At 35.5% G+C, this 25381-nt stretch overlaps 1 protein-coding gene across 3 annotated transcripts in view; it reads right to left on the reverse strand.

The window, feature by feature from the left end:
• Positions 1-6960: 6960 nt before the first annotated feature.
• LOC131076480 (RNA-binding KH domain-containing protein RCF3) overlaps positions 6961-25381 on the reverse strand; it is a 97834-nt gene continuing 79413 nt past the window's right edge. Inside the window, exons 5-8 of one of the 3 annotated variants that reach the window (XM_058013690.2) lie at positions 11017-11093; positions 10799-10907; positions 7404-7527; positions 6961-7273 (exon numbers count right to left, since the gene is read on the reverse strand). In XM_058013690.2, coding sequence (XP_057869673.2) covers positions 7248-7273; positions 7404-7527; positions 10799-10907; positions 11017-11093 — 336 coding nt within the window. In that variant the 3' untranslated portion in view covers positions 6961-7247. Of the gene's footprint in view, positions 7274-7403; positions 7528-7600; positions 7611-10798; positions 10908-11016; positions 11094-25381 lie in introns of those variants that run through there. The other 2 variants (XR_009113351.2, XR_009113352.2) reach the window with 2 other exon arrangements.

Here is a 25381-nt window from a genome sequence, read left to right on the forward strand (position 1 = left end):
TTATGAAGGAATTCCTTTGACTGGAATTTGTTCTAGAAGTAGAAGCCTCCATGTCTCTAGCCTTCTTGATGGCTTCCTACAAGGTAGATGGATTGAGGGCTTCAATTCAACCTCTGAAGGGATCTAAAAAGCCATCCATGAAAAGTACCATGCGCCTTCTCTCTGAAATATCATTAACTAATATTGCAAGTCTCTGGAAATGAGCCACATGTGTCTACAGAACCACACTGCTTCAGCTGTGCCAACTCTTTAAAATGTAACTCTGGATCTTTCTTATAAAACATCTCAATCAGCCTCTCTGTGAACTCTACATAAGAGGTAATCTCATCATGACCCATGGTGATCACCACTCATGTGAAATGTCATCTAGATGTATTGTTGCATACTTAATTACCCCTTCGTTTAACATAGGATTGAGCTGGAAACAAGTGTCTACTTTCTAGACACAAACTCTAGCTGAAGCTTTCCCAATCCATCAAAATAAAGAAGAGTTAGCTTCCCAACCACCTTCTACAAATTGTAGTGTTGCGTTCTACCTCCAACTCAAGGTCTATACTTCATTCTAACATCAATATAATCACTCAATGATATAGCAGCCTCAAACTCTGGCCCTCCATTCCTCCAATCTTGCAAAACTGATCTTGCAAATCTATTACTTGGGGCTCATTATCAACCTATGGTTGAGCCCTAGGTGGAAAGGCAGGCATAAGAGGTTTAGAAGCTATTGTTTTTGTTCGCTGATTTGCATTCCCACCATGAATTGAGTTCTCTCCATGACAATATTAACCTCCATTATTGCCTCCAATTTTTGCATTATTGGCATTATTTGTGTTGTTTGCACCCATATTCACCCCCAACTGTTGAAGCATTGATTTTGGTAACAAGCCCAAGCAATGATTTGTTTCCTATGCTCTCTCCTCTGCATCCTATTGCCCTCTAACAAGAGCATCCATCAAGTTCATTTAATTTAATTTAAGTTTTTTGCCTTTGCCTTATTAATTTAATTTTTAATCCACTTGTGTCTCCCAATGTGGCATCCAACCTCAAGAAAGCCCCATTCATTAAATTTTAACACTTTTAGTTTAATATTGGGTGCCCATATAGTCCTTTATCAAACATATTAAAATCACGATAAAGTTAAATCTTTAATTCACCTTTATAACTTAATAACTTCTCGTTATTTAATTTAAAAGCACTAGACTATAACAAATACCATAATATCAACATTAACTGCATCCACTGGCTATACTAAAAATAGCAATACTAACTGACTTAGTTGAACTTACTAAAAATATCAGTGTGGGAAAACCATCCAGATCCACTCCAAAAAAAGGGCATTATGAACATCCCAGCTATCTAAGCACAAAGAAACACCTGTCTCTGCTGGGACAGCTGTCATCATGAGTTCCCTAACCCAACTTATTAGCCTATGGGAACCTGCTGAATAGGCTAATACTTAATAGTCCATCAATTGAAATGCTTAGGAAAGGGGCATTACATGAAGACACCAATCTGTTAGTTTAGATTTATTTTTGAATGTGTACATTTAGTTCTTGTTTGTAGTTAATTTCTTTTAAAATAGTTTAATTATGTAGATGCATTTTAATAACATGTGTGCATTTTAATTTTGTGCATGTAATTTCCAATTCCACTATCTGGGTAGCTTCCAATATAGTATGGATTTCCATTGCCTGCAATTTCCTTTCCAGCAAGCATGCAATTTTCCTTACTACAAGTGTGAGTTTAATTTGCTGCAAGTGTGTTTTCTTATACGTGACATTGATTACCTCGGTCCTCAACCTTCAAAAGCAACTAGTGCTGCACATACAGTGTTTGCTGCCTCTAGCTTCATTCCTTCAGGTTGTAGGCTAGTCTTTTGCTATTCTTAGCATTTTGATGGCTTGAGTTTACTCATCAAGAAGTTGACTTAGGATTTTGTAGATGGTACTAGTGCAGAATTCTAGAGCAATTCTTGGATGGAATATCCTCCTCTGAGAAATTTCCCTAGCTAGATGAAACAAAAAGAATCCTTGCAACCTCTTACGGTATCAAAGTTTGTAATTACAGGCAGGAAATTATGAAGAAAGGTTGTGCATACAATACTCAGAAGAGTTTAGATTGTGTACATATTTCGGAAGAGCAAAGTTTATTCTTTCATCCATAGTTTTAAGACTCGTGGACTCACCACAAACTCGCGAGTCCATGGGAACCATGAGTCGACTCGCCAAGGACTCGCGAGTCTTTTGCAAGGACTCGTGGGAGTCCTTTGCAAGGACTCGCGAGTCTTTCATATGGACTCGCGTAGCCCAGAAAACACGTCATTCAAGCAATAAAACTCAGTTTTTTAAAATTTTTTCCCCTCATTTGCAATTTTTGCTTGGCTATATCATGTTTGTAGGGTTTGAAGGAGGAGGGGAAAGAAGATAAAATCAGAAAAATTGAGCTATATTAGGAGAAATACAAAGAGGAAGATGTAGTCTTCTCTTTAGTTTGTTCGTTGTTGTTTTTCACATTTGGAGTTGGACATATCATTATATGTAATTTTGTAAACATTTATAAACTTATGCTTCTATTATACATTTTAGAGTTGAAACTGAGTATGAATGATGAAATTTCAAATATTGCGTGTCTGTAGATCATATGACGTGTAATGTTTCAATTATGGCTCTTATGTTCTCTAAATGCATTAATTTCTTTGTTTTTTTGTAAAACTACGGTTTTTTTTTGCCGAGTCTTCGCGAGTCTTTCACGAGTCCGAGTCCGAGTCCGAATTTTTGGTTTGCCAAGTCTGTGGCGAGTCCGAGTTTTAAAACTTTGCTTTCATCCATCTTGCATCTAATTATCATATCTAGCTTCAATCAACATGATTGTGCAGGATGGAATGGTCATCCTTCTGGAATATTCAAAGTCTCTGCAGGTCATGCTCTCTTGAAGAATAGATACATTCTAGCAAAAGAGTTGTGGCTGAGACAGTTACTATGGTGGAAAGAGGTTCCACCAAAGTGTAATACCTTTGAGTAGCTGACTGAAAGAGCTTATTCAGATTGTTCTTATTATAAGGAAAGGTGATGCATTTGCAAAGTAGGAATTCTAAACCTATTGCAGAGTTTATTTCGCATATGTGGGAGGTGTTCAGAGTACTAAAGAGGAGTAATAGGAGAATAGGTTGAAGAGTTTGCAAGCATCCTTCTTGCATGTAGAATTCACTCCCATTTAATGTTTTGTTTTGTAGGGGATTGGTCTTGTTCTTCATATGTTGAGATGGCTTTATCATATGAACCATTGGAGGCAGTGGCATTACATGCACATACATCTCATATAATGTTAGGATAACAATTGTTGGTTTTCTTTTCTCTTCAAAGGATGTCACAGAGAAAGGTGGAGCCTATACAAGATCCCAAGCCATATAAGTGTCTAGAAGCAAAATTCACCTACTCACACCCCATTGGTTTTATGGTTTATCAAAGTAGTTCCTAGGCCCTAGAAGCATGTCAATGGGAGAGGCACCCATGTCTCATGCAATGATTTTCAATGATTTTTATCTCTAGACTAGTGAAGGAAGTGCCAAATGTACAGCCAAGGTTTTGGGTGCTAAGGATGTTTCAACCAGAGAATTCAATGATATGGAGTTGTCCATAGAGAGGGAGTGTGAGCAGTAAGAAGAAGGAAAACTAGGTGGAAGAGGATGAAAAGCCTATGAAGGAAGTAGCAATGGAAAAAGAGGAGAAAATGCATGTCCATTTTTGTGTAAGACAAAAGCTTTGTCTCCTTCAGGATTTCTACAGTGATGTAATACAGTTCTAAAAGGGCTAATGGTTTCACATACCAGGGGATGGCTAGAGGTAACAAGTGAATACACCATTTTGGTGTTCAGTGCCATCTTAATATATTGCATGTTCAGATGTAACCAGCAATCTTTGCTTCTAGGACTGTTTTGCATGTTTTTGTTCTGAATTTGCATATGGCTGGTAATGGAGTAGCACTGCTACATGCTTTGGTATCTTCAGTCTTAATGGTTTGTCTTCTGATGTTCCCCTAATGCTATTTAGAATTTTGGTGTTGGCATGCCATTGGCTTGCAGTGGTTGCATGTACATTGTTGGCTCTACACACAAGGTATTGGGGCATCTTGTATCATATTTGTTTTTAAAGCTCACAACATTTATGTTGTTTCAATTTGGGATTTTAAACTATATGCATATAGTTCTAAATGAACTATTTCCTGTGGGTATGGGATGCGGGGGGCTATAGAATCCCCCAACTTCATTGAGTAAAGAAAAACTTTTTTAAAATGTTAAAAAAAAATTAACAAATTATCTAAATTTATTTTTTTTTTAAAAACTACTATGACAATTTCAAATAAAATATGATAAGAAAAGTTTTATTAACATTACAAAATTAATCATTAGGTAAATCTGATTTAATCCCAAAAAATAGCATGGACACATAGGTGGTTAAGTGCAAAGAGTATCCACTCGAGCATACTATTATTTCCAAATTCACGAAATCATGGCTCAAATTATTGAAGTTACATGAGTGGATCACTAAACAATAGAAACAATACATAGTGTGCAAATTTTACATTTACCCCTATGCATACTTGAGGATTTTTTATTCTTAAATTTGAATCTTTTAAGTAAGAAGGAGCTTGTTTTAAAACTTGGACCATAGGATTTAAAGGATGACTTTCTCTTCATCAATCCTTGCTCTCCAACGTTTGATCCTTGAATGAATTCCTACTCATCTACATACATATTGTTAAGATTTCCTTACCTTCCCAATACTGGGAGACCAATGGTCTTGAGGTGATTGGAAATGGGCTTGGAAAGTTTTCTTGCATCTCTTATGTGATCCTCGTGGAACTTGCATCACTTTTGCCCACATATGTGTGGAGATGGATATCATCAAGGGGTTTGCTACCAAAATTTCCTTTAAGGTTGGAGATAAAAGGTGAAGACGGATTATGAAGATATCTCCTTCTAGTGCAGAAGATGATTTTCTTCAGAGCATCAATCTTCACAATGCCACAAAAAGCATTTCAAGAAGGATGATTTTGAGCAAGATAGACAAAGATTTGTGCCTTCAATACCCAGTTGGTGGGATGGTCCTAAACCTCAGCTCCATTTGATTGTTCCTGCCAGTTTGATTGCAGATATCTCTCACAAAGTTCTTTAGGAGGGGCCTCCATCCCCTTTTGCTTCCCTTCTTCCCCAAGATGACAAAGAAGCTTCTAAAGCTTCAGCTCTTTTAACTCTTGAGACATGTAAGAAGGGCCAAGAAGGGGTGTAAAATCTGTTACTTGATCGTTAGAAGCAAGAAACTTTAGTGAAAAACAATTTTTTTAAGAATTCTACCTCTCCAGCTCCAAAGGTAGAGCAAGAGAATCCTAAGAGACAAGTCTTGATAAGGGATTGTGATTGGCAACATCCTCTAAAAATGAATAGATCTAAGTGAAAAATTGGAAGAACGATCCCACAAAAGATAAGACTTCATTGCTGATGACTCTTAGATCTGCAAAAAGCAGGGAGGTTCCCCCTTGCATGTCAAGGAATTGAAGTTAGGCAAGGAAGCAGTTAAAATTTTGTTCAAGTCTAACTTTTTCCCCATTTGCTATGCAGGTTGCGATGTTTTAAGTGTTTAGGGTAGTTCCCTTTCCTTTTCACCACTAGATGGTAACTTCACACTAAAATCTATTTTTTAAATGGTTAATACCATGGATTAAAATCTCACAAAATACTCGCAAGACATTTAAGTTTTTGTGAGCAACAAGCTCCCAAGTCACTCACCCAAAAACTCATCGCCAAGTACTTGCAAATTGAAATTGAAAATTTGCCAACAAGCACAAATATCAAGATAACGGCAAAAAATCAGTTCATTTTTTCACACTTACAATTTCAGGTGACTTGAATGGATTTTTATTGATTTCGAACAGATTCCAAGTTTTTTAATGTTTAGAAATTTTTTCAAAGTTTTGGCAAGTATTTGCTGAGTCACTATGTCCAAGTCAAATATGGGCCTGCAAACTTTCCCCCCAAGTCACAAGTTTTTAATCTGAGGTTATAATACAAACAGGTGAGGGACCCTGTTCCCTCAATTTAAATACCAAAAAAATATAAAATGATTAAAATCTAATTAAAATTTTCAACTGTTAATAACTTTTACTATCATAAGAATCTCAGAAACCTAACTTTAAAATATTATTCAAGGTTGTGAAAATGGCAGCAACAGTGGAGCATGAGGGGAAAAAAATGACATTGGCAGAAGTGGAGGAAATGAAAATCAGTTTGACGGCATCCTACCTAGCAACCTTGCCTACAAATTAACAATTAAACATTACTAGCAGACGTCCAAATTTGAGCAGTATGCCTCCAAAATTGAACAGCAGATGTCTAAACTCTGAGAACAAACAGCTCTGAGCTTCCTGAATCTTTGGCACGACCTGATAAGAGCAGTGAAGTTTTATGTAGAAAATGATTTTCTTGTGGCTTTAAATAATATGCCCTAGCAGAAACCCCAGCAGATGAATTGGTTTTTCTTCAATAAATGTCAAATCCTTTAAATTCTGTGCAAACTTTAGGGAATTTTCAAATGATCTTTCTTTTTCTTTTTTTTGAATTTGCTAAATTTCGAATTTGTACAAAAAAAAAACAGCAAACTCGGTGACTAAGGTTCCAGGCATGAGCCACATACTTCTAGTATCATATTTTCTGACATCCTCAAAGGAGACTAAATCCTCTAAATCATCCAACATCTTAATATGTCAGCTTCTGGTTCAATCTAACTTGAAGTGCAACAGCAATGACCTCAAAAAATCTTACAGAACAATTTCAATAGATGACTTTGGGGCCAAATTCTGGCCCCTGGATAACCATACATATCTGTCTCCTATCCCATAATATGGAAATGACAACTCAGAGAACAATCCCACTGTAATACACAAAAATATTGAAACAGCTCTGGCTCTCAGAAAATTCATATAGATCTGAATTGGAATCATATGTAATACCATGCAATTTTTACATTATATGGAACAAATAGATTTCCAGGAGACCATTCCAGATAATTACAGAAAGAAACTCTACTTTGAAGCCCTTGACAACTTCCTTTCTACAGAGGAAAGCTTGGCCATGCAACCAAGATCTTAAAAGAACATCTGAAGCTTTATAAATTACTTACTATGCAAGATTTCCACAGCTTGGCCATAGCATGCGAGCAATTTTCTTGATTGAACATAAATTCAATGCCTGGTTAACTCTGGGATTCTAGTTCTTGTGCTGTTGATGAAGTAGAAATTCAGTTGAACATATCATTCAATTGTAAGAAAGCAGAATAAAGATCTAAACAAAGATGCATACTCCCCAAAAAAAGGGTTCATGAAAAGCTTATCAGCAAATGATATTTTACCTTTGAGAATGAATGCATGAAGTAGACTCTGAGCTCTGTGCGTTTGCTCTGGAGATCCAGATATTTCAACTACTTTCTCAAATCCAGGTCTAACTTCAAGCAAGTTAACAATTGCCCCTGACATCTGAGGAAATAATGTAAATATCCTCAAAAACTGTTTAATTAAAACAATAGAGACAATAACAGGAATCACATTACCCCTGACATTTGTAGAACTATAGCAAATATTCTCAAAGACAAATAAAAAACTAGGGCAGCATATGGCATCGAAAAGTTGACAAAAAACTGCCTTGTTTTCTACATCCGGGCTCCTGGAACCACAGAACTTATACATACATCGAAAATCTCATTATAGCATTCCATTTACACAGCAATTGAATTACATGGGTTTAAAACAGGCAAAAGGTGGAACAAAAATGATTAAAAATAATCATTAAATAATGGATATAACTAGCATACTTATCTTTTGAAGAAAAAATGTAAAAGATGCCAAGAGATATTATTCTCAAGATGCCTAATTTTAACTAGATTTGTGATCAAAGCGGAATACCCACCTCAAGAATGATATCTCTCCATCTATGTAGATTTTTCTAAAGATAGGTATGCTAGTTTATATATATAGAAATATGACTTTTAAATGTGTAAGTAATATATATGTTTTATATTATGCATATATAAGAATGATATTGCTAATATATAGTAACATTACTTATGTATATATGTAAGTAATACTACTCTTCTATATATTATATACAAATTATCAAAATATATATATACATATATCATATATCAATAAAAGTAACATTTCTGTATAAATTACTTTTAAGCATTTGTGTATATGGGAGTATCTCCAAACAATGTAAATAAAGTAATGTATAGATATATGTATAGTTATATAAGTGTATAAGTCACATATATATTTGCTTATATTAAAGATAATTCTCTAATCACATAATGAATATAGGTTATTACACATCATTCTCGTTATTTATTATAGATTCATATTCTATTTTTCACTGTAATACAAATAAACTATATATCTAGTCATATAATTACTTTAAGATACTATCTTCTATTTTATTCACTAAACGACATAATTATTTCATTAAAATTATTTGATAAATATACAATATAAAAAATAAATTGAAGTATAAATCAATATGAACATTTGATTATATTACAGATAAATCTTTGATTATGTGATGAATATAAGTTATAACAAATCACACTTATTATCTAATATAGCTCTATATTCTACCTTTTACTATAATATTTAGATATTATCTTAATTATATATTTAATCACATAGTATTATTAGTTCCTGCCAAGGGCAGGATACTATTGCATCCATTCAATTCACATTTTTAATTAATTTGCCCAATTAATGCATAGAATTAAAATTTCTCAACAAAATTCTATAGTTTTTGTTTAATTTTTATCTTAAATAGTTATAAAATTGACATTTTTCTTTTTTCTTATTGGTTACAATAAGTAGAAAATTCAATTTTACCAAAAAAAAACAAATTCAATTTTCTTTGTGTAAAATAATATATTTATCTCTTCTATTAATTATTTTCTGGAAAGAACATTTCAAATATTTTCTTTTTCTTTTTTTAGTAAAGGCATATGTAACATCCAATAATATTATTTAAAGATTTTGTTTTATGCTTTAATTTGATTTAAAAAATAATATTATCAAAAATAATAAAGAATAAAGAAAAAGAAAATTTGAGATAAAAACATCTTTTACAAGATAGATATAGATATTATAAACATTTTTTTTTATTTGTAGGAAATAAAAGATACAATGTAAATGTTTTTATTTGAGTAATATAATTGATTAAATAGAATTTAAATTATTTAAGTGATTTAAGATTGAAATATTGAATTGTAAATGATGATTAAAAAGAAAGGAGATAGGATATTGCTTAATTTTTTTTAATTATATATATAATTTAAAAAATGTATATTTTATTATTACATATTATATAATAATCTAAATAAATTCAATTTAATATTATATATTATTTTGGTATAATTTTAACTATTAAATTTATTTTTATTTAATATTATATTTTATTTATGCTACATATATGATATCTTTATTATTTATTTATGTTTTCTATAAATAAGATATATATTTATTATTATATATCATGCTTAATAATATACATTATTGAATAAAAATATATTATAATTTTAACATATAATGTTAATTAAAATATGAAATATACTATTTGTATTATTTATTCATATTCTTAAATTAAATATAGGTATCTCTTTAGCTCTTTTTAAATATTTATTTATAACTCTTTAGCTCATTTCATGCAAATATCTAAAATGTCATCCGCAACTAATAAATATATTTCAAATCTTTTTATAACTAATAATACTCACACACACACAAACTCTTTGTTTCTCCTTTCCTATCTCTATCTCTGTCTCTATCTCTATCTCTATCTCTATCTTTATCTCTCTATGTCTATCTCTATTTGTTACTATTCCCCCTCTATCTTTTTTCTTCAAATCTCTCCTCTCCCTCTCTATCTATGTCTCATTATCTACATATCTCTCTTATTTGCTCCATTTCTCCCCTATCTCTCTATGTATATATCTACTTATCTCTACTCTCTATATATCACCTTTTATATCTTTACCTTTCTATCTCTCTATGTATATATCTACTTATCTCTACTCTCTATATATCACCTTTTATATCTTTACCTTTCTATCTCTCCATCCCCTCCTCTCTCATTATCTCCCTCTTTCTATCTCTATTTCTCCACATCCCTTTTATTCTCCCCTTCTCTCTCTCTCTCTCTCTCTCTCTCTCTCTCTCTCTCTCTCTCTCTCTCTCTCACACTCTCACATCAACACTATTGGCAGGAACTAGAAGCATTGTGTCCCTTGTTTATTGAAGTGAATAGCTATGTACTATTTTATTTTCAAAAATACATAATTATTTTACTTGTATTATTTATTCAATATAGTTAAATGAAAATAACCATAATTTTATAGAGTTATTAAAACTTTTCTCTGTCAGTCATATTTTATTTGTTTTGTATTTTTAAGTTGTATGTTGGCTCTTTTATAGTTTATGTTAACACGATCATGCCATTACACTCCAACCCTAGTTGCCATTGTAGTTATGCCTCTCAGCATGATTTAAAAAACTGCATCGTGTAAAACCAGGCCTCCAAACTAAGAAGCATGCAGTATTGAATAAATTGCATCTTAAATGATGTAATTGATGCCAGCTTTTTCAAATTTATTGCAGTTATACCTGGTAAATCCGATTTTGATTGATGTACTATGCTATGCTAAACCTTGAATTATATTAATATACAGTATAGAAATTAAAAGGCATCCTCCTTCTGAGGTAAGAAAAACCTTACCTCACTGATTTGAGCAATATTGTTCTCAGATTTCCGAGTAAGTGCTGCAATTGCATATTCTGGTATGACAACTTCAACTGTAGTTTTAGTAACTAAACCACCAGCTGATCTGATATCATTCCATCAATCAAACAAATCATTAGAAGTGTCATAAATTTAGAAAATGCAATATAATGCACTTGACACAAGCAAAATAAGGTTACAAATATCTGCTGTACCTTCCTAATCGCACTAATGCTGCTTCATGAGAAATTCTTTCCTTATTGTCAAGACCCCTGCTGCCACTGTCTGCATCCTGCTTTGATCACATATGTAATGGACTTTTAAATAATCACTTGCATATGCTTTGCTTCCAAATAATAAAATACTATCACAAAGGAAAGTAATGGAAAGGAAGTGAGAATAACAATATTTGTAAGTAATGAGAAAAACTATCCAAGAAAAGTTAACTGTTGGGCATTACCAAATGCCATATTTGTTATCATGCCAGAAAAGTATCAAGTTGCATTTCCAAATTATGCAGGCACCAAAATCTGGGATCGAACTTGACCAAATTATAGACTTATAATTTAAATAACAAATAGTCAATCCACTATTGCATCAAAAAATTATGCCTCCACAACACTCGATGATGTTTACTAGTAGAAGTTTAGTCTGACTGGTATGTGGGCGAAGCTGCTTCTCCAATCCTCTGACCACTTATTATTATTGAGGTGAACTTGAAAGATTTTGGTAAGATTGTCAACTTAGAATTATCCAACAGCTAATAGATATGTAACTCCCAAAATTTATAACAGAGAATATTAACTAAGCACATTCTCGCTAAGAAAATATCAATGAAAATATGCCTACATAAATGATGAATAGGATTGCTTTAAATTTGTTTGTTGAAAATCAAGTAAGCCCAGAATATTTCTAATTTATTGTTACCACATTGTTTATCTTCTCAAACTATCAACTCAGCACACTAATATATTCATCCATCTTATTAATGGTAATCATGTGTGCTAGCTTACTTGGTCCTATACTCTTCCCCAAGGGTCAATAACCACTTCCTTTCCTCTCTTGTTGTATCTTGTTCAACATCATATTGTGTCAATGTGGTAATCAACTGTTATTCCAAACTATCCAACCTTTCTTTACATCTAATGTCCTACTCATCCAACTTCGGAAGTAGGCAAAGTAAGTCATAGAGTGTCCTCTAAAGTAAGAAATCTCCCAATCTATTCATCTTTTGCCTTTGTGCAATGAGTTGTGAAACAAGTAGGATCATTTGATTTGCTAGATCATCCCTAAAAGCCTCTGTCTTAGGCTTTTGTTATTGCTCCTCTAACGGCCCAATGTGAGTCAATAAGTTTTGCAGTATCTTCTACAACATATTTAAGCCTAACTTCCCCAATTGATCTAATGACTTCCCTACTACTTCTACCAGTGGCACGTATTTGCTCATCCAATCTGACTGCATACTATGATGGACATCCCTGAGTTTGATTTTTGGATAGGAGTTAACTTTCTCGAGTCAGCCTCGCATTCTTTATGGTTTGCTTATTCATCCCTAGGGCAACGATGATGGAAGAAATCTCAACAATGTTAGGCAAGAAGTGCGCTCATCTTTTCTAAAGGGTTTCATAATGTCTCCATGGTCATTAAAGGAAATGAAGTATCATTTAGGACACTCTTGTTTCACTTTGGCCCTCTTGCACCTATTTGTTCTTCTCCCCAACCCCTAGTTACCGGGTTCAGCACTCCTGTGCCCCGTGCTCGGACGAAGCCCGTGCAGGTTTGGGTTCGGGTCGCACCTAGGTACGCACTGGGTGCACCCTAGGGGCCCCGAATTCTCTGAGGGTTGGTGTACGCAGATTCACAGAGAACACAAGGCCCCTAGGGCACACCCAGGCCGCACTTGGGCAAACCCAGGTGCAAACCCGGAAGTGTTGTCGGTAAGTCACTTAAAAGTGACTTAAAAAACATAAAAAAGTTAAAAACACCATTTTTTTTGCCTTTTAAAAAAAAACCCTAATCCACCTACCTATAACATCATTTCAACCTAAAATATGCTCATTCATTCTCTCTGTTTTTATTTTGGCATTTTGAAGGGCAGGTAGTTATTTTCGAAGGAGATCGTTCGTAGAGTGCTTGAGGAAGGAGGAGAGCTTGCGCAAAGGAGATTCACGCATCTAAGGTAAGCATTTAACCATATTCTTTGCTCTTTTAATAAGTAATTTCATGTTTTTGAAGTTTTTTTTTTTTTAATTTTTTAAGAAAAAGATAGACAAGTTCTACTATTTTTTATAATGTTTTTCATACTTTCACTAGCTTTTACATTGTGTAATCTTTCATTTTTATTTTTTTTCTAATTTAGATATGTTTAATTTTTTATAATACCAAAAAAATCAAAATGGCAACAAGTTCAAGTTCAGTGGTGGGGGTTACTAGACTCAAAACCAAAAATTTAAAGTTGATAGGATCTCCCTTATGGAATTATACTACAATGCTTCAACAACTTCCAAGAGATGGGGGATATAAATGGAATTGTAATTTTTGTAAAACCAATTATAGGTGCTCATATTATCGGGTGAGATGTCACTTTTGAGGCCCTACCCAGAAAGGGATTAAAATGTGTGTAGGGCCAAATGAGCAAGGATTGTCTGCAACACAAATAGAAAGATTCATTAGCAACCAGTTACGCTTCACTGAGTGGATAAAGGAGGATTTACTCCAATTCCGTTTAGCAACAGAAGAACTAAGGCCAACAAAATCTAGTGTGGGACCCACTTGAGACAAGGCAAATAAAATAATAATAAAAAGCCACTTGTGGGCCAAGAGACGAGTTGTCTTAGATGGATGTTGCATACTCTTGGGCTTAATTGGGCTGAACAACCTTCCTCAACAACCCAGGTTCCCTCGAATTATGTAGGCCACCCCAAGTGATGGATTTGTCTATTCCTACCACTTGTGGGCCAAGAGAAGAATTCGCTTAGTTGGATGTTGTGAGCTATTGGGTTTAATTGGGCTTAACAGTCTCTGAGCACCCTTTATGGTTTTCCTCTCCAAACCCTACTATGGTTGATTATGGGAAATGGAATTATGGATGCTTGTTCTCTAAAGTTCAAAGCTATTGCATGGTTCATCTAAATAGGTTAAGATGATTAGGGGTATATATATGAATTTATAATTGTTGTTAGATCCCTAACCCTAATAAAAATAATCGGTCTTATGAATTATATTTAAAAATTTGTCCAACATGATTGCAAGACCTAAGTCAAGATTTATCTTGATAACAACATTCTATTGGTAAAGATAATTCTAGCTATATTACATTTCCTATTTTAATTGAATTTGTAATTTTATGGCAAGATTCAGGATCATCCAAAAAGGGGACATTACATAAATGCAATTAAATCTTCAATAAGTATTAATCACTTTTAACTACTCTCATAATTTATTGTATCTAAATTTTAATAAGGGATGCAATGCGTCAAGTTCTTGCCAATAGTGTTGATAGAAGAGGTGAGAGAGAGATAAATATATGGAGAGGGATAGATGTCCAGAAGGGGAGAGTACGAGGGATATGGAGATAGAGATGGAGATAGGGAGGGAGAAATAGTGTGTGTGTGTGTGTGTGTGTGAGAGAGAGAGAGAGGGATAGGGAGGGAGAAACATGGAGTGTGTGCGTGAGAAAGAGAGATAGGAAGATAGAGATAGAGATAAATATATATACATATATAGAGAGAGAGAGGGAGAGAGAGAGAAGGATGGAAGGATAAAGGAATAATAATTTAAATTTAAAAAATTTGGGGATGGAAGGATGAAAGGATAGATGAATAGAAATTTAAATTCAAAAAATTTAGTTAGCAAATTTTAAAAAATAAAAAAATATTAAAATAATTTATATAATATAACATAAAACAAGTAAAAAAATACAAAGAGGCACTTTTCTCCTCTATAATAAATTAGTATTAACATTTGAAGAACGGTAAAATAGGTAAAATGAGATAACAAACCGATAGAAAGGGTCATATTAGCAAGAAGACTAGCAATGGTCCCCAGTAATTGATTAATGGTGGCAAGGGCCCTAAGTACATCAAGCTAAATATACGTAAGTATGAACTAGCTCTCAATTATAGGCCATGAATGGAACAACTGTCTTTATAGAGAATGAAATGCCTGTACCTTTACCTCAACTATTGCTCCTTGTACGGCAAAGATGTTACAGACAACAACTAGGCAAAAATTCAATCATACGTCGGAGCAATGGAGGAACCAGTCATGACCACAAATACTAATCCATTCATATGGCCATCTTATTTGGATTGGTCATCTTAATCTAATTCTATTTTGAATTTAATCTTAATTTAATTTTGTTATGAGCTCAATCTAAATCCCCAATTGGTCAAATCAGCCACTACTTAGAGTAACAATATGGTTTGGCCTCGTTAGTGACCACACAAGCATCCAAAATATTTTCCCATTTACATTTTACTGGAGTTTAATCGCCTATATGCAAAATTAAGATTATTTCCTAATTTCCCATGGCTCTATATTTTTTTTCTATTTCCTCTTTAAACTATGTAGTAATTTTTTAATTAACCTTTCAATGGTACTCCGTAATCCATGATGGAAGCAAAAAATGTAACAATATAAAATTCTCTGAAACATCAAAGACATTGTCATAATTTCCAAAACAAAAAAACTACGTAATCCAAAAGCTACAAAACACATCTAATTGATCACAGTAGACAATTTTTAAGTGTAGATCAAAAACAGAAAAATTTAAATAAGGTACAATCACTCCGCTATGGTGGATTCTAAATTTCAAAAAAATTGCCATTTACAACAAAAGCAAATTGCAACATAATTTCTCAAATAATTACTGTGTAAAGCGGTATATTCAATCTTTCATCCAAAAAAACTGTAATCTGTGAGCAATTACTAGGCTTTCAATAAATCGAAGGCCATCGAACCTTGGCACAAATGCTTCCTCTATGCATTTGTTCTTCGATCTTTCACAGTTTTGCTCTTACAAATGGAAATACGCCATTATTTAAGTCCATACTTTTATTTCATGCAAGAAGTTGTCGATCGAAGTAGCACAAATAACTCTAGAAATTTGAGAAAAGAAGAAAAAACAAGGGACAAAATTATAACTTTCCATAGGTGCAAACTTTCCATAGGTGCAAAGGCCTATACTAGGATGTCATAATTGCTAAAAGATGTCAAAGCCACAATCGTGGCAGATGCAGCGGATGTGAAGAGTACTCCAAGTTGCTTCATTTTCTTAGAAAAAAAACACACAAAAATGGAAACAGATCTACTAATAATTGAAATTCTTCTTATAATTCCCCCATAAAAACTAGGAATCCGGACACAGACAAAGGCAATTCCATTATAAAATGAATCCGAAACTAATTATAGAAAAATCCAGCAAAGCACAAAAGCATGATGAATAGGCATCAGGAACACCAGATCTGGCGATCCCTAATCTCTCTTGGCCTGAACACTTCTCCTTAGATTCCACATGCTAAGAAAAATATACTTGAAATTTCTGGAACCAATAACCTTTGAAGACAAAATGATACCTCTATGTGTTTTAGAAGCTTCAGAACAATTTCACATTGTCTTCACCCATTGTCTGCTAACCTCATTATAGCCTTCGCCATTTTGTACTAAGAAAATTTAATATTTTATACATTTGATGTAATGTATTAAATGAATTTAAATATGTAAAATTGAATTTTGCACTTACTCAAACTAATAGAAAAAAAAAAGAAAAATGACGATTTTAAATCATTTAAAATAAAAATTAAACATAGACATTGGAACTTTTGTTCAAAATTTTTAATTATATTTAATGATTGGTTAAACAAATGGAAAAATAGAATTAAATGAATGCAATAGTATCCTGCCTTGGCAGGAACTAATAGTTGATGATCCTGCCTTGGCAGGAACTAAAAGTTGATGATCCTTCCTTGGCAGGAACTAATAATTTATGACTACATGAGAGAAGTGTCCTCGTTGGTTTATGGATCAATGAGCTTACACAACAAATTTGGAAACTCCTAACATGCCTACAACACTACTCTTACCATGAAAGACTATCAAGAACACAATTGAAGCAATCACAAGATGCACCAAAACCAAAATAGAATGAAAGCCAACTCGTTACAAATTGTGTAAAATGAATACATGACCTCCCTTAAGTATTCCATCCTTGAAAAATGATAAAACAATCAGAAAATTTAGAATATCAAATGATAAAAACGCCCTCCAATCCACATCATATCTAAAGATTTGGTGAAAGCATTGGTTATTCCAAGAGGTGTACACATATTCACAATATTTGAGGCATTCACTGTGATATATGGCAAATTTGCCATCTATCCAAAGCAACAAGTTTGGAAAAAGAGGTTTTCTAGGTCATTTAGAGGTTCGCAACTTTTCCAAAGACTTTCAGAAATCTTTGATACCATCCTTGATCATCCTCAACCATCTTTATAACTCCCTTTTGCAAAACAATCCACCAAGAGTGATGAAACCATCCCCTAGCACCTCTCAACACTCCAATGAACATGAAACACAGTGACCGCAATGGTCCAAAAGGTTTTCAACTAATTTTTCTAATCAATGATATTAGGGGATTTGACACAAATAAAATCATCATCTACTACTATTGTTTGTCCTTATACTTGCCTACAATCATGCCAAAGATGTGATATCATGTCACGATCATCATTCTTATACTTTCTTCACAAACCCTAATGGAAATAATTGTGTCATGTGTACGTCTCTAAATGATCTTGAATTTACTAGGCTATGGGTTTGGCTTCTCTTTGTACCTTCCTAACATAATTCTTGTAAACAAATTGCAAGCACTATGAGAAGAACGCCATAGCAAAACTCATGTTTAGCTTTCTTTATCTTCTCCAAGTTGTCTTGCAATTTTTCTTTGAGTGCCTCACAAAGGTTGTACTCCATGTCATTTACCATGTCCAAGCAATCTAGATGCTCTTGGCCATGCTAAATACTTACGGTTTCTATGGTAGATCTTCCAAGCAATGACCTTGGTAATTTATCTTATGTCGACGTTTGATATGTGCCTTATGAATAATGCCCATTAGATGGAGAATGTTTCAGTCATCAAAACCACTTCTTCAATCATGATGCTACCCCTTGTGTCCCACTTCTTTACATCTTGGTCATCATTGAGTGACCTAAAAACTGTGTGAATGGTTGCTAGAATAATTTTATATGCCTTGTCAAAGTAGAGCATGTTGCAATGTACTCTAATGAAAATTTCCATGTATTCATACAAAACAAAGAACAATAACATCGCCCATATCTAATTTCATGACTTCCATTATGCTGCAATTTTTCTTATAAAATCACTCCATTTATTGGGTACCCAAGTTTGGTTGCATCATCACCAAGTCTCTCCTTCCTGTTGTGACCATTTCACACATCGCCCCATTAGAATGGGGACCCCCTCTTTTTGCTTTTGTTTTGCTTCCTCTCTGCTTTTGGAATTTTGAGTGAGTGGTTGTCTGTCTGGGCTAGGGCTAAACCTTAAGGGTTCTTTTTTGGCATCATTCAAGCTAAGTCTAGTCAAATTTTGGAAAATTGTTAAGTGTCTCCCTGAAGAATTGAGATTGTTGGAATGAGGTAAACCTTTCAGGGGAGTCAAATTGGTTAGGTCAGGGGAGTCAAATAGGTCTCAGGTTAGGTTTGGATTGAATAGAGGTTTTTTGGGGTAAAGTCCTGTTTGTTTCCAAGTTTGAGTCAGTTGAGCATGGTCATTGAAGAAAGTGAGTCTAGTCGGCCGAGTTAAATAGGGAATGGAATGGATCAAGAGCCTGAAAATGTTAAATTCGCTCCTGACCCTCGCTGAGGGTCTAGGGCGAAATTCTTTGTAGATTGGATTTCCTTCACAATTTTGACTAAGTGTTGACATGTTTTAAGATGAATTTGTGTGTTCTTGGCTGGAGAGGTTTTGATCGATTTTTTGAGAGCAAGATGATGCCTAAAATAGAAAATTCGCTCCTAACCCTTGCTGAGGGTCCAGGGCGAACTCCATTCTAAACACAATTTCTTGTTTTGGGATGGATTTGCTAACTGGTTCCTAGCCTTGAAAATGACCTAACTTTGCCTTGTGAAGTGGTTTGAGACTTAAATTTTGAGCAGTTTAGCCTAAAGTGAGGATTTCGCTCCTGACCCTTATTGAAGGTCCAGGGCGAAAATGTTGTTTAAATTTATTTATCTCTAATTTTGGCTAACTTGTTTTGTGCAGGGTCTCCCGGAAGGAAGATTGGACGTCACTTGATGCATTCGAAGGTTTGAAAACATGAAAAATGATGAATCTTGGGCAACAAAGGTAAAATCGCTCTTGACCCTTGCTGAAGGCCCAGGGCGAAATTTTGTTTTTTCCTCATTTTGCAGTGAAAAAGGACCAAGTTTTGAACATGAATGGCAAATGAGCATCTCCCTCTACCCGCCTGAAAAAGTTTAACTTGAAATGATGGAGGACTTTGTTGAAAACCTAAAATTCGCTCCTGACCCTTGCTGAGGGTCCAGTGCAAAAATTCCTATTTGAGTCATTTCTGACCTTGTTTGGTCAAATTGAGATATCACAGACATGATGAATGGTGAAATGAGCATGATGAAGCCTCCAAACTTGTTTGGAGATCAAAGATGAAGGAGTTTTGCCCAGGAAAGGCAATTTCGCTCCTGACCCTTGCTGAGGGTCCAGAGCGAAATTCTTTATAAGCACATTTTCTGACCTTTCTTGGGCATGAAATCCTATTCATAGCACAATACAAGGTGAAATCTTCCTTAGCAAACAAGTTTCAAGGTGAAAAGTGAAGCATTTTGGTCTAGATGGCAAAGTTCGCTCCTGACCCTCTCTGAAGGCCCAGGGCGAAATTCTCAAAAACACATTTTTCTTGCAAAGTCAAAATGATTTTTATGGTTGGAATGGATGCGAAGGGATATGTTTTACCCATTGAAGATAATTTGGATGGCCAACAAAGAAGCAATCAAGCTAAATGGGGAAAATTGCTCCTGACCCTTGCTGAGGGTCCAGGGCAAAAATTCTAAAAACCTACTTTTTCCTCCAAGTTTGAACGAAGCTAAGCCTACACACGAGTTTGAAATGATGTTTGAATTGCCTTGAAGTGAAGAAGGATTGTTAAGAATGAAAGTTTTGAAGGCAATTATCAAAATCGCTCCTGACCCTTGGAGAGGGTCTAGAGCGAATTTCCAAGGTTCTCTCCTTTTTTTTGTAGAATTAAGACAAAATCTTGCTATATCTTCCTTGGATAGGAGAAGGACGTGATATGTTATGCCTTAGAGGTGATTTAAAGTCTAAAGAATGAAGGAATATGCTTAGAATTCAAAAGTCGCTCCTGACCCTTAGAGAGGGTCCAGGGCGAAAATCATAAAACCAACATGTTCCCTTCAAGATTGTGCTAAGGCAAGGTTATGCTAAGGTAGAAAAGGCCTTCAAAGACATGATGAATAAAGATTTGCTCCCAAAACTTGATGATCCTAGGCTAGGAAAGAAAAATCGCTCCTGACCCTTGGAGAGGGTCCAGGGCGAAAATTTGAAAACCTCTTATCCTACCTTGCAGAAACAAGACAAATTTGGATGGAGTGGAGAAGGAAAGACATTACCTAGTGATAAATAAAGTTTCAACAAAAAATGATGATGGATTGAGTCTAGATTTGCAAAATCGCTCCTGACCCTTGGAGAGGGTCCAGGGCGAAAAACTTGGAAAGAGGATTTTCTTGCTTAGTTTGGAGGCATAAACATGATCTTGCTTGGTGAAGAAGTTTTTAGATGAGGAAGTGAGGATTTTTAGTCAAAGTTGCAAAAATCGCTCCTGACCCTTGGAGAGGGTCCAGGGCGAAAAACACCAAAATCACACTTTTTCTCCTAAGATGGATAGAACTAAGACTGGAATTCAGTGAGAAAGCCTATTTGAGATGCCTTGAAGAAATTTTGAGCTTTGGAAAATGTCAATTTTGAGCCAAATTATGAAAATCGCTCCTGACCCTTGCTGAGGGTCTAAGGCGAAATTCCTCTAGAAGCATTATTTCCTCCAAGATTTTTGATGAAGTAACTTGGTGGTGCAAGGAAATGGATTTTGGAAATTGCGTAGAGAGTTCAACGATTAAGTTAAGGTGGATTATAAGCCTAAAATGAGAAAATTGCTCCTGACCCTTGGAGAGGGTCCAGGGCGAAATCCACATTTCCACCTAAATTCCTCATGCAAAATACCAAAATTTGAAATGCAAGACCTTAAACTGGATATGAATTTACCCTCCAAGAGATTCTAGAGTCAAGGTACGAAATATTCAAGGCTAAATTTGGAAAATCGCTCCCGACCCTTGGAGAGGGTCCAGGGCGAAATCATTAGCAAACTTCATTAAGACCTTGATCAAAAAATTGATTTTCTCCAGTTTGCACTAAATCACCAAAATTGCTAAATTTGAGGCATGTGGAAAATTAAATTTAAATTCGCATTAATTTAAAAGCATTTTGCATTTAATGAATTAATTTTAAGCCTTGAAATAATCGAAATTTTACCTTGGAGGATTAAAATTAATTTTTTTAAATTAAATGAGCACTCAAGGGAATTATTTTGCCTTTATAGGCAAGTCGGCCACCCTTTTTAGAGATTTTATTTATTTATTTTTTTCCCTTTTTTGCCAAGTCGGCCTAGGGGAAACAAGAGGTGAGCGCTCTATATAATGGGGGTGCTTTGTTCATGTTTTAATCATTCATTCATCCCTTCTTGAATGCGAAATTGAAGAGCAAAATGGAGGAGCGAAATATAGCTTGTTTGGAGCGAATTTCTACTAAGTGTGGATACTAAGGAGGGTGGAATTTATTCTTTTTGAAGCTAGAGGAGGCGCAATCCATCCAAGGGAGGATTACAATCTAGGCCTTGTCCATCAAAGTCTAGTTTTCTTTCATCATTGTCAAGTTTTTTTTGAATACTCAAGAGGAGGTATGGCGAAATTATCTTAATATCCTTATTCAAGACTTGATTTTTAGGTTTTTTTAGTCCAAGTGTGATTAGTTAATTAGGAAATGATAACTCTAGATTTATCATGAAGTTTCCTAATTAATATCTTAAATCTTCCTTTTGAGTCTTATTTTCTACCCTTTAATCCTCAAGGACTAATTTTGAAATGTTGTGTAGGTATCAAGATGGTGACTCCAAAGGCAGGAGTATCTACTAGTCGCCCGGCTCTCATCAAAGAAGATCAGAAGAATGACAAATTGGAGACTAGGATCGTGTCCAAATGGAGTAATATTGGAGACACCAACTTAGGAAACTTCAATCTGAGGAAGTTTCGAGAGGTACCCTACATTGGCAAGCCATCACCTGTTGCGAAGAAGATAATTGAAAGTGGCATCATCAAGGCGGCAGGTTTCCCTCCAGCAGTCAAGTGTCATGAGCTGATGATCGAGTGTGCCCGCCACTATGACTCACAATCAAGGACGATCGTATCCAAGGAAGGGAACACTTTAGCTTACCTTTCAGAGGAAGCTATAAGTGAAGCTCTTCATCTTCCAGAGCATAAAGATATGATTTACAAAAGCTTAGAAGGAGCCAAGTCGATCTATGAAGATGATCCTGACACTTGTTTGAATCTCATCAATAAGAATTGGTTGCTCAAAAGTCGGCCTCGCCTGAACAAGATTCCCAATACTCCGCATAGGATCGACTTCCAGGAGGAGTATAGAGTTTTGATAACTTTGCTCAATCGAGTTACAGAGGCTCCTCAAGCCTTCTACTTTGAAAAGTGGATGTTCTTCTTCATTCAAATGATAGTCCAAGGAAAAGGAATGCTTCATTGGGCCAGAATTATTAGCAATAGTCTGGACGTGCAGTTGAGAAGGCTAAGACCCACCAAATCGTTCCACATGAGCTCATATGTTATGTATGCTTTAATCAGGAGTTTCGAGTATGCAGGGCTACCTCACAGGGGAGTGATCGGAAGAGGACCCGGAGAAATGAGAGTTTGTGACTCTTATGTTCATCTGCATCATCCGCCTAGAAGTGACTACAAGTTAGTCATTGATACCTTCACGATGAACATTACTAGGATATTGCAAGGTGGGATTCATAATCGACTATCTCTGGATGCACAAGAACTTGTGAAGAAGTATGGTGCATGGTTCATCCAGTTTCCAAAATTTACATACATCAGAGTTCATGGGTGTCCTTCACCTCTCTACATGTTGCCGAGGCATCCGACAGACAGGATAGTGCTACTTGAGGTGACTAGACAGTTGGCAGCTTATGCAAAGGCATCCAGACACAAACATGGAAATGGAATTCCCGTGCCCATCATACTAGGGAATTCACTTGAAGTATGTCCTAACACTCAAGCCTCGGAAGATGCAGAGAAGGAATTATCTTTATATTCATTCACATCCTTTGCCTCGCGGGAGAATTTTGATCCTCACGAGTATATGGAGGAGACAATCGGTAAGAAGTACAAACATGAGTTTCAGGTGGAGGACTTTTGGATGAATCTCCCAAGTGATTTAGAGGTTAAAAGAAAGATGCATTCCAGGCTACCCTTAGATTTTATCAAGAAATGCAAAGTTTATAGAGTAGCTGATCAAGCCCAAGATAATGGCAGATACCTCCAGTCGTCTTATGACAAAGAAGATAAAGGAGTGAAGATAGATTGGAATGAGCCTGAGGTTTTAGACTTGAGAATTTTGGTGGCTCCTATCTTATCATGTACTCGCAGATGGGTGGATGTACAGCATCAGAAGTTGAGAGAGCAGAATGTATCAATGACTCTTACTTTGGAGGCAAGACCAAAAGAAGGAGAAGCAAGCGTGAGTGAGAACACTTCTCATCCCAGAGGTGCAAAGAGGAAAGAAAGACCTGAGAAAAGGGAACCTTCCAAGAAGAAGCAAGGAGCCAATCTTAGTCACCCATCAAACACATCTTCTCGACATGAAAAGAAGGCAAGCCAAGGAGAAGATCAGGGGAAGATGGTACCTGAAGTTGATGAATCTATGGAATCCATGGTGCAAAATGATAAGCTAGAGAAGGGACAGACGCCTAAACATTCATCAAGTCAATCTCCCCAAGTTGATGCTAGTGAGCTACATGAAGAAGAGAATGATGATGAAGCGACACCTCCTTTCCGAGAGGATGGACCACCGCTTAAAGAAATACAAGTAAGAGAAACAAGATCCGCCATTCCGGATTGGTTAAAGGAGAGACTGACAAGGGTAGTTGTGGTTGAAGAGGAAGAAGATGTATTTGATTTAGAAAGCCTTGTAGGAAATTCTCAAGAGGTAATGGAAAAGAAGAAGGCCACAAAGATGTCCAAGGTAATAATGGATGAGACAGGATCCAAGAAATTGCAAATAGCTACACCAGTAGTGGACAAGTATGAGGGTGAGATTCTTGCAGATGAGTATGACTTAGAAACATTTGAGCTTGGCCCACTTACTGCCGAACAAGCAATGGAAGAGGCAACCGATTCATTTGAAGCACTTAAAGACAAACTTAAGGAAGAAATGGAAAAGAATAGGAAGCTTGAGAGAGAGAGAGGTGCTTGGAGAGGCTATTTTAGTCATCTCAATCAGCCCTTGAGACGTCAGGATCCAGCAGTATCTCCTTTACAGGCACTTCCTCTTGAATCAGTTGGCGAAGCAGAAAGGGTCAAAAGCTTGGTTCAACTTATGAGCTCTTGGATTGATAAATCTCACATGGTAGCCGTTGAATTTGCAACAAGAATGATGAAGACAATTCATCGAGCTATCCAGGTCCTTGAGGTTATCCATAATCTAATGATAACTGTAGCCGCTTTCACTCACACTAGAGATGTTATCATTCCTGTCCTGCAAGTAATAAGGCAAACACCAAGATGGATCCTGGCACAAGAAAAGATAATGGATGGAGGAGCTCATAACCTCCTACAGTGGTCAGCTCTGCTCCAGATGAAAGAGGTCCTTTTTGAAGATATCAACACCAAATGCAGTCAAGTTGAAGGTGTCATCCATCCAATTCAAGATAAGGTGTTTGAAGTGTTGAGTACCATTCTTGGCAAGCGGATCAAGATTGAGACAGATGTAGACATCCAAGAATTGGAGGAGAGAGTCAAGGTCATCTTCTGCAAAGAGGAGAGCGTCATCACAGATGAGCAACGAGATCTGATGTTCACTACCATGTTCCTAATTGAGAAGATCAAAGAACTTGAACCTGGATGGGAGGCAGCTCTTCTCACTGCTTTTGATCAAGTCCTTCATTTGGAAGAAGGAATGAAGAATCTTCCTGAGATTCCCATTGCTGAGATTGAGAAAATTGTGTCTAGATTCGTTGGATATGCTAAAAAAGAGCATAGGAAAGGGACCAAAATTCTAGATGAAAAGTTGTTATAGGATGATGTGGCAGCTTAATTCCTATTGGTCTATGTTTCCTCAATTTTTGTGCCAATTAAATATTTGGCTATGCATTTAATAATGTTCATCTAAATGGGGACCTTTTTGTAGCAAACCCTAATTAGGGTTTAGGTGTCAAAATCTCAGCCATTGATCTTCTTTCGATC

This window comes from Cryptomeria japonica, chromosome 5, assembly GCF_030272615.1.
Source record: "Cryptomeria japonica chromosome 5, Sugi_1.0, whole genome shotgun sequence".
Classification (NCBI taxonomy): domain Eukaryota; kingdom Viridiplantae; phylum Streptophyta; class Pinopsida; order Cupressales; family Cupressaceae; genus Cryptomeria; species Cryptomeria japonica.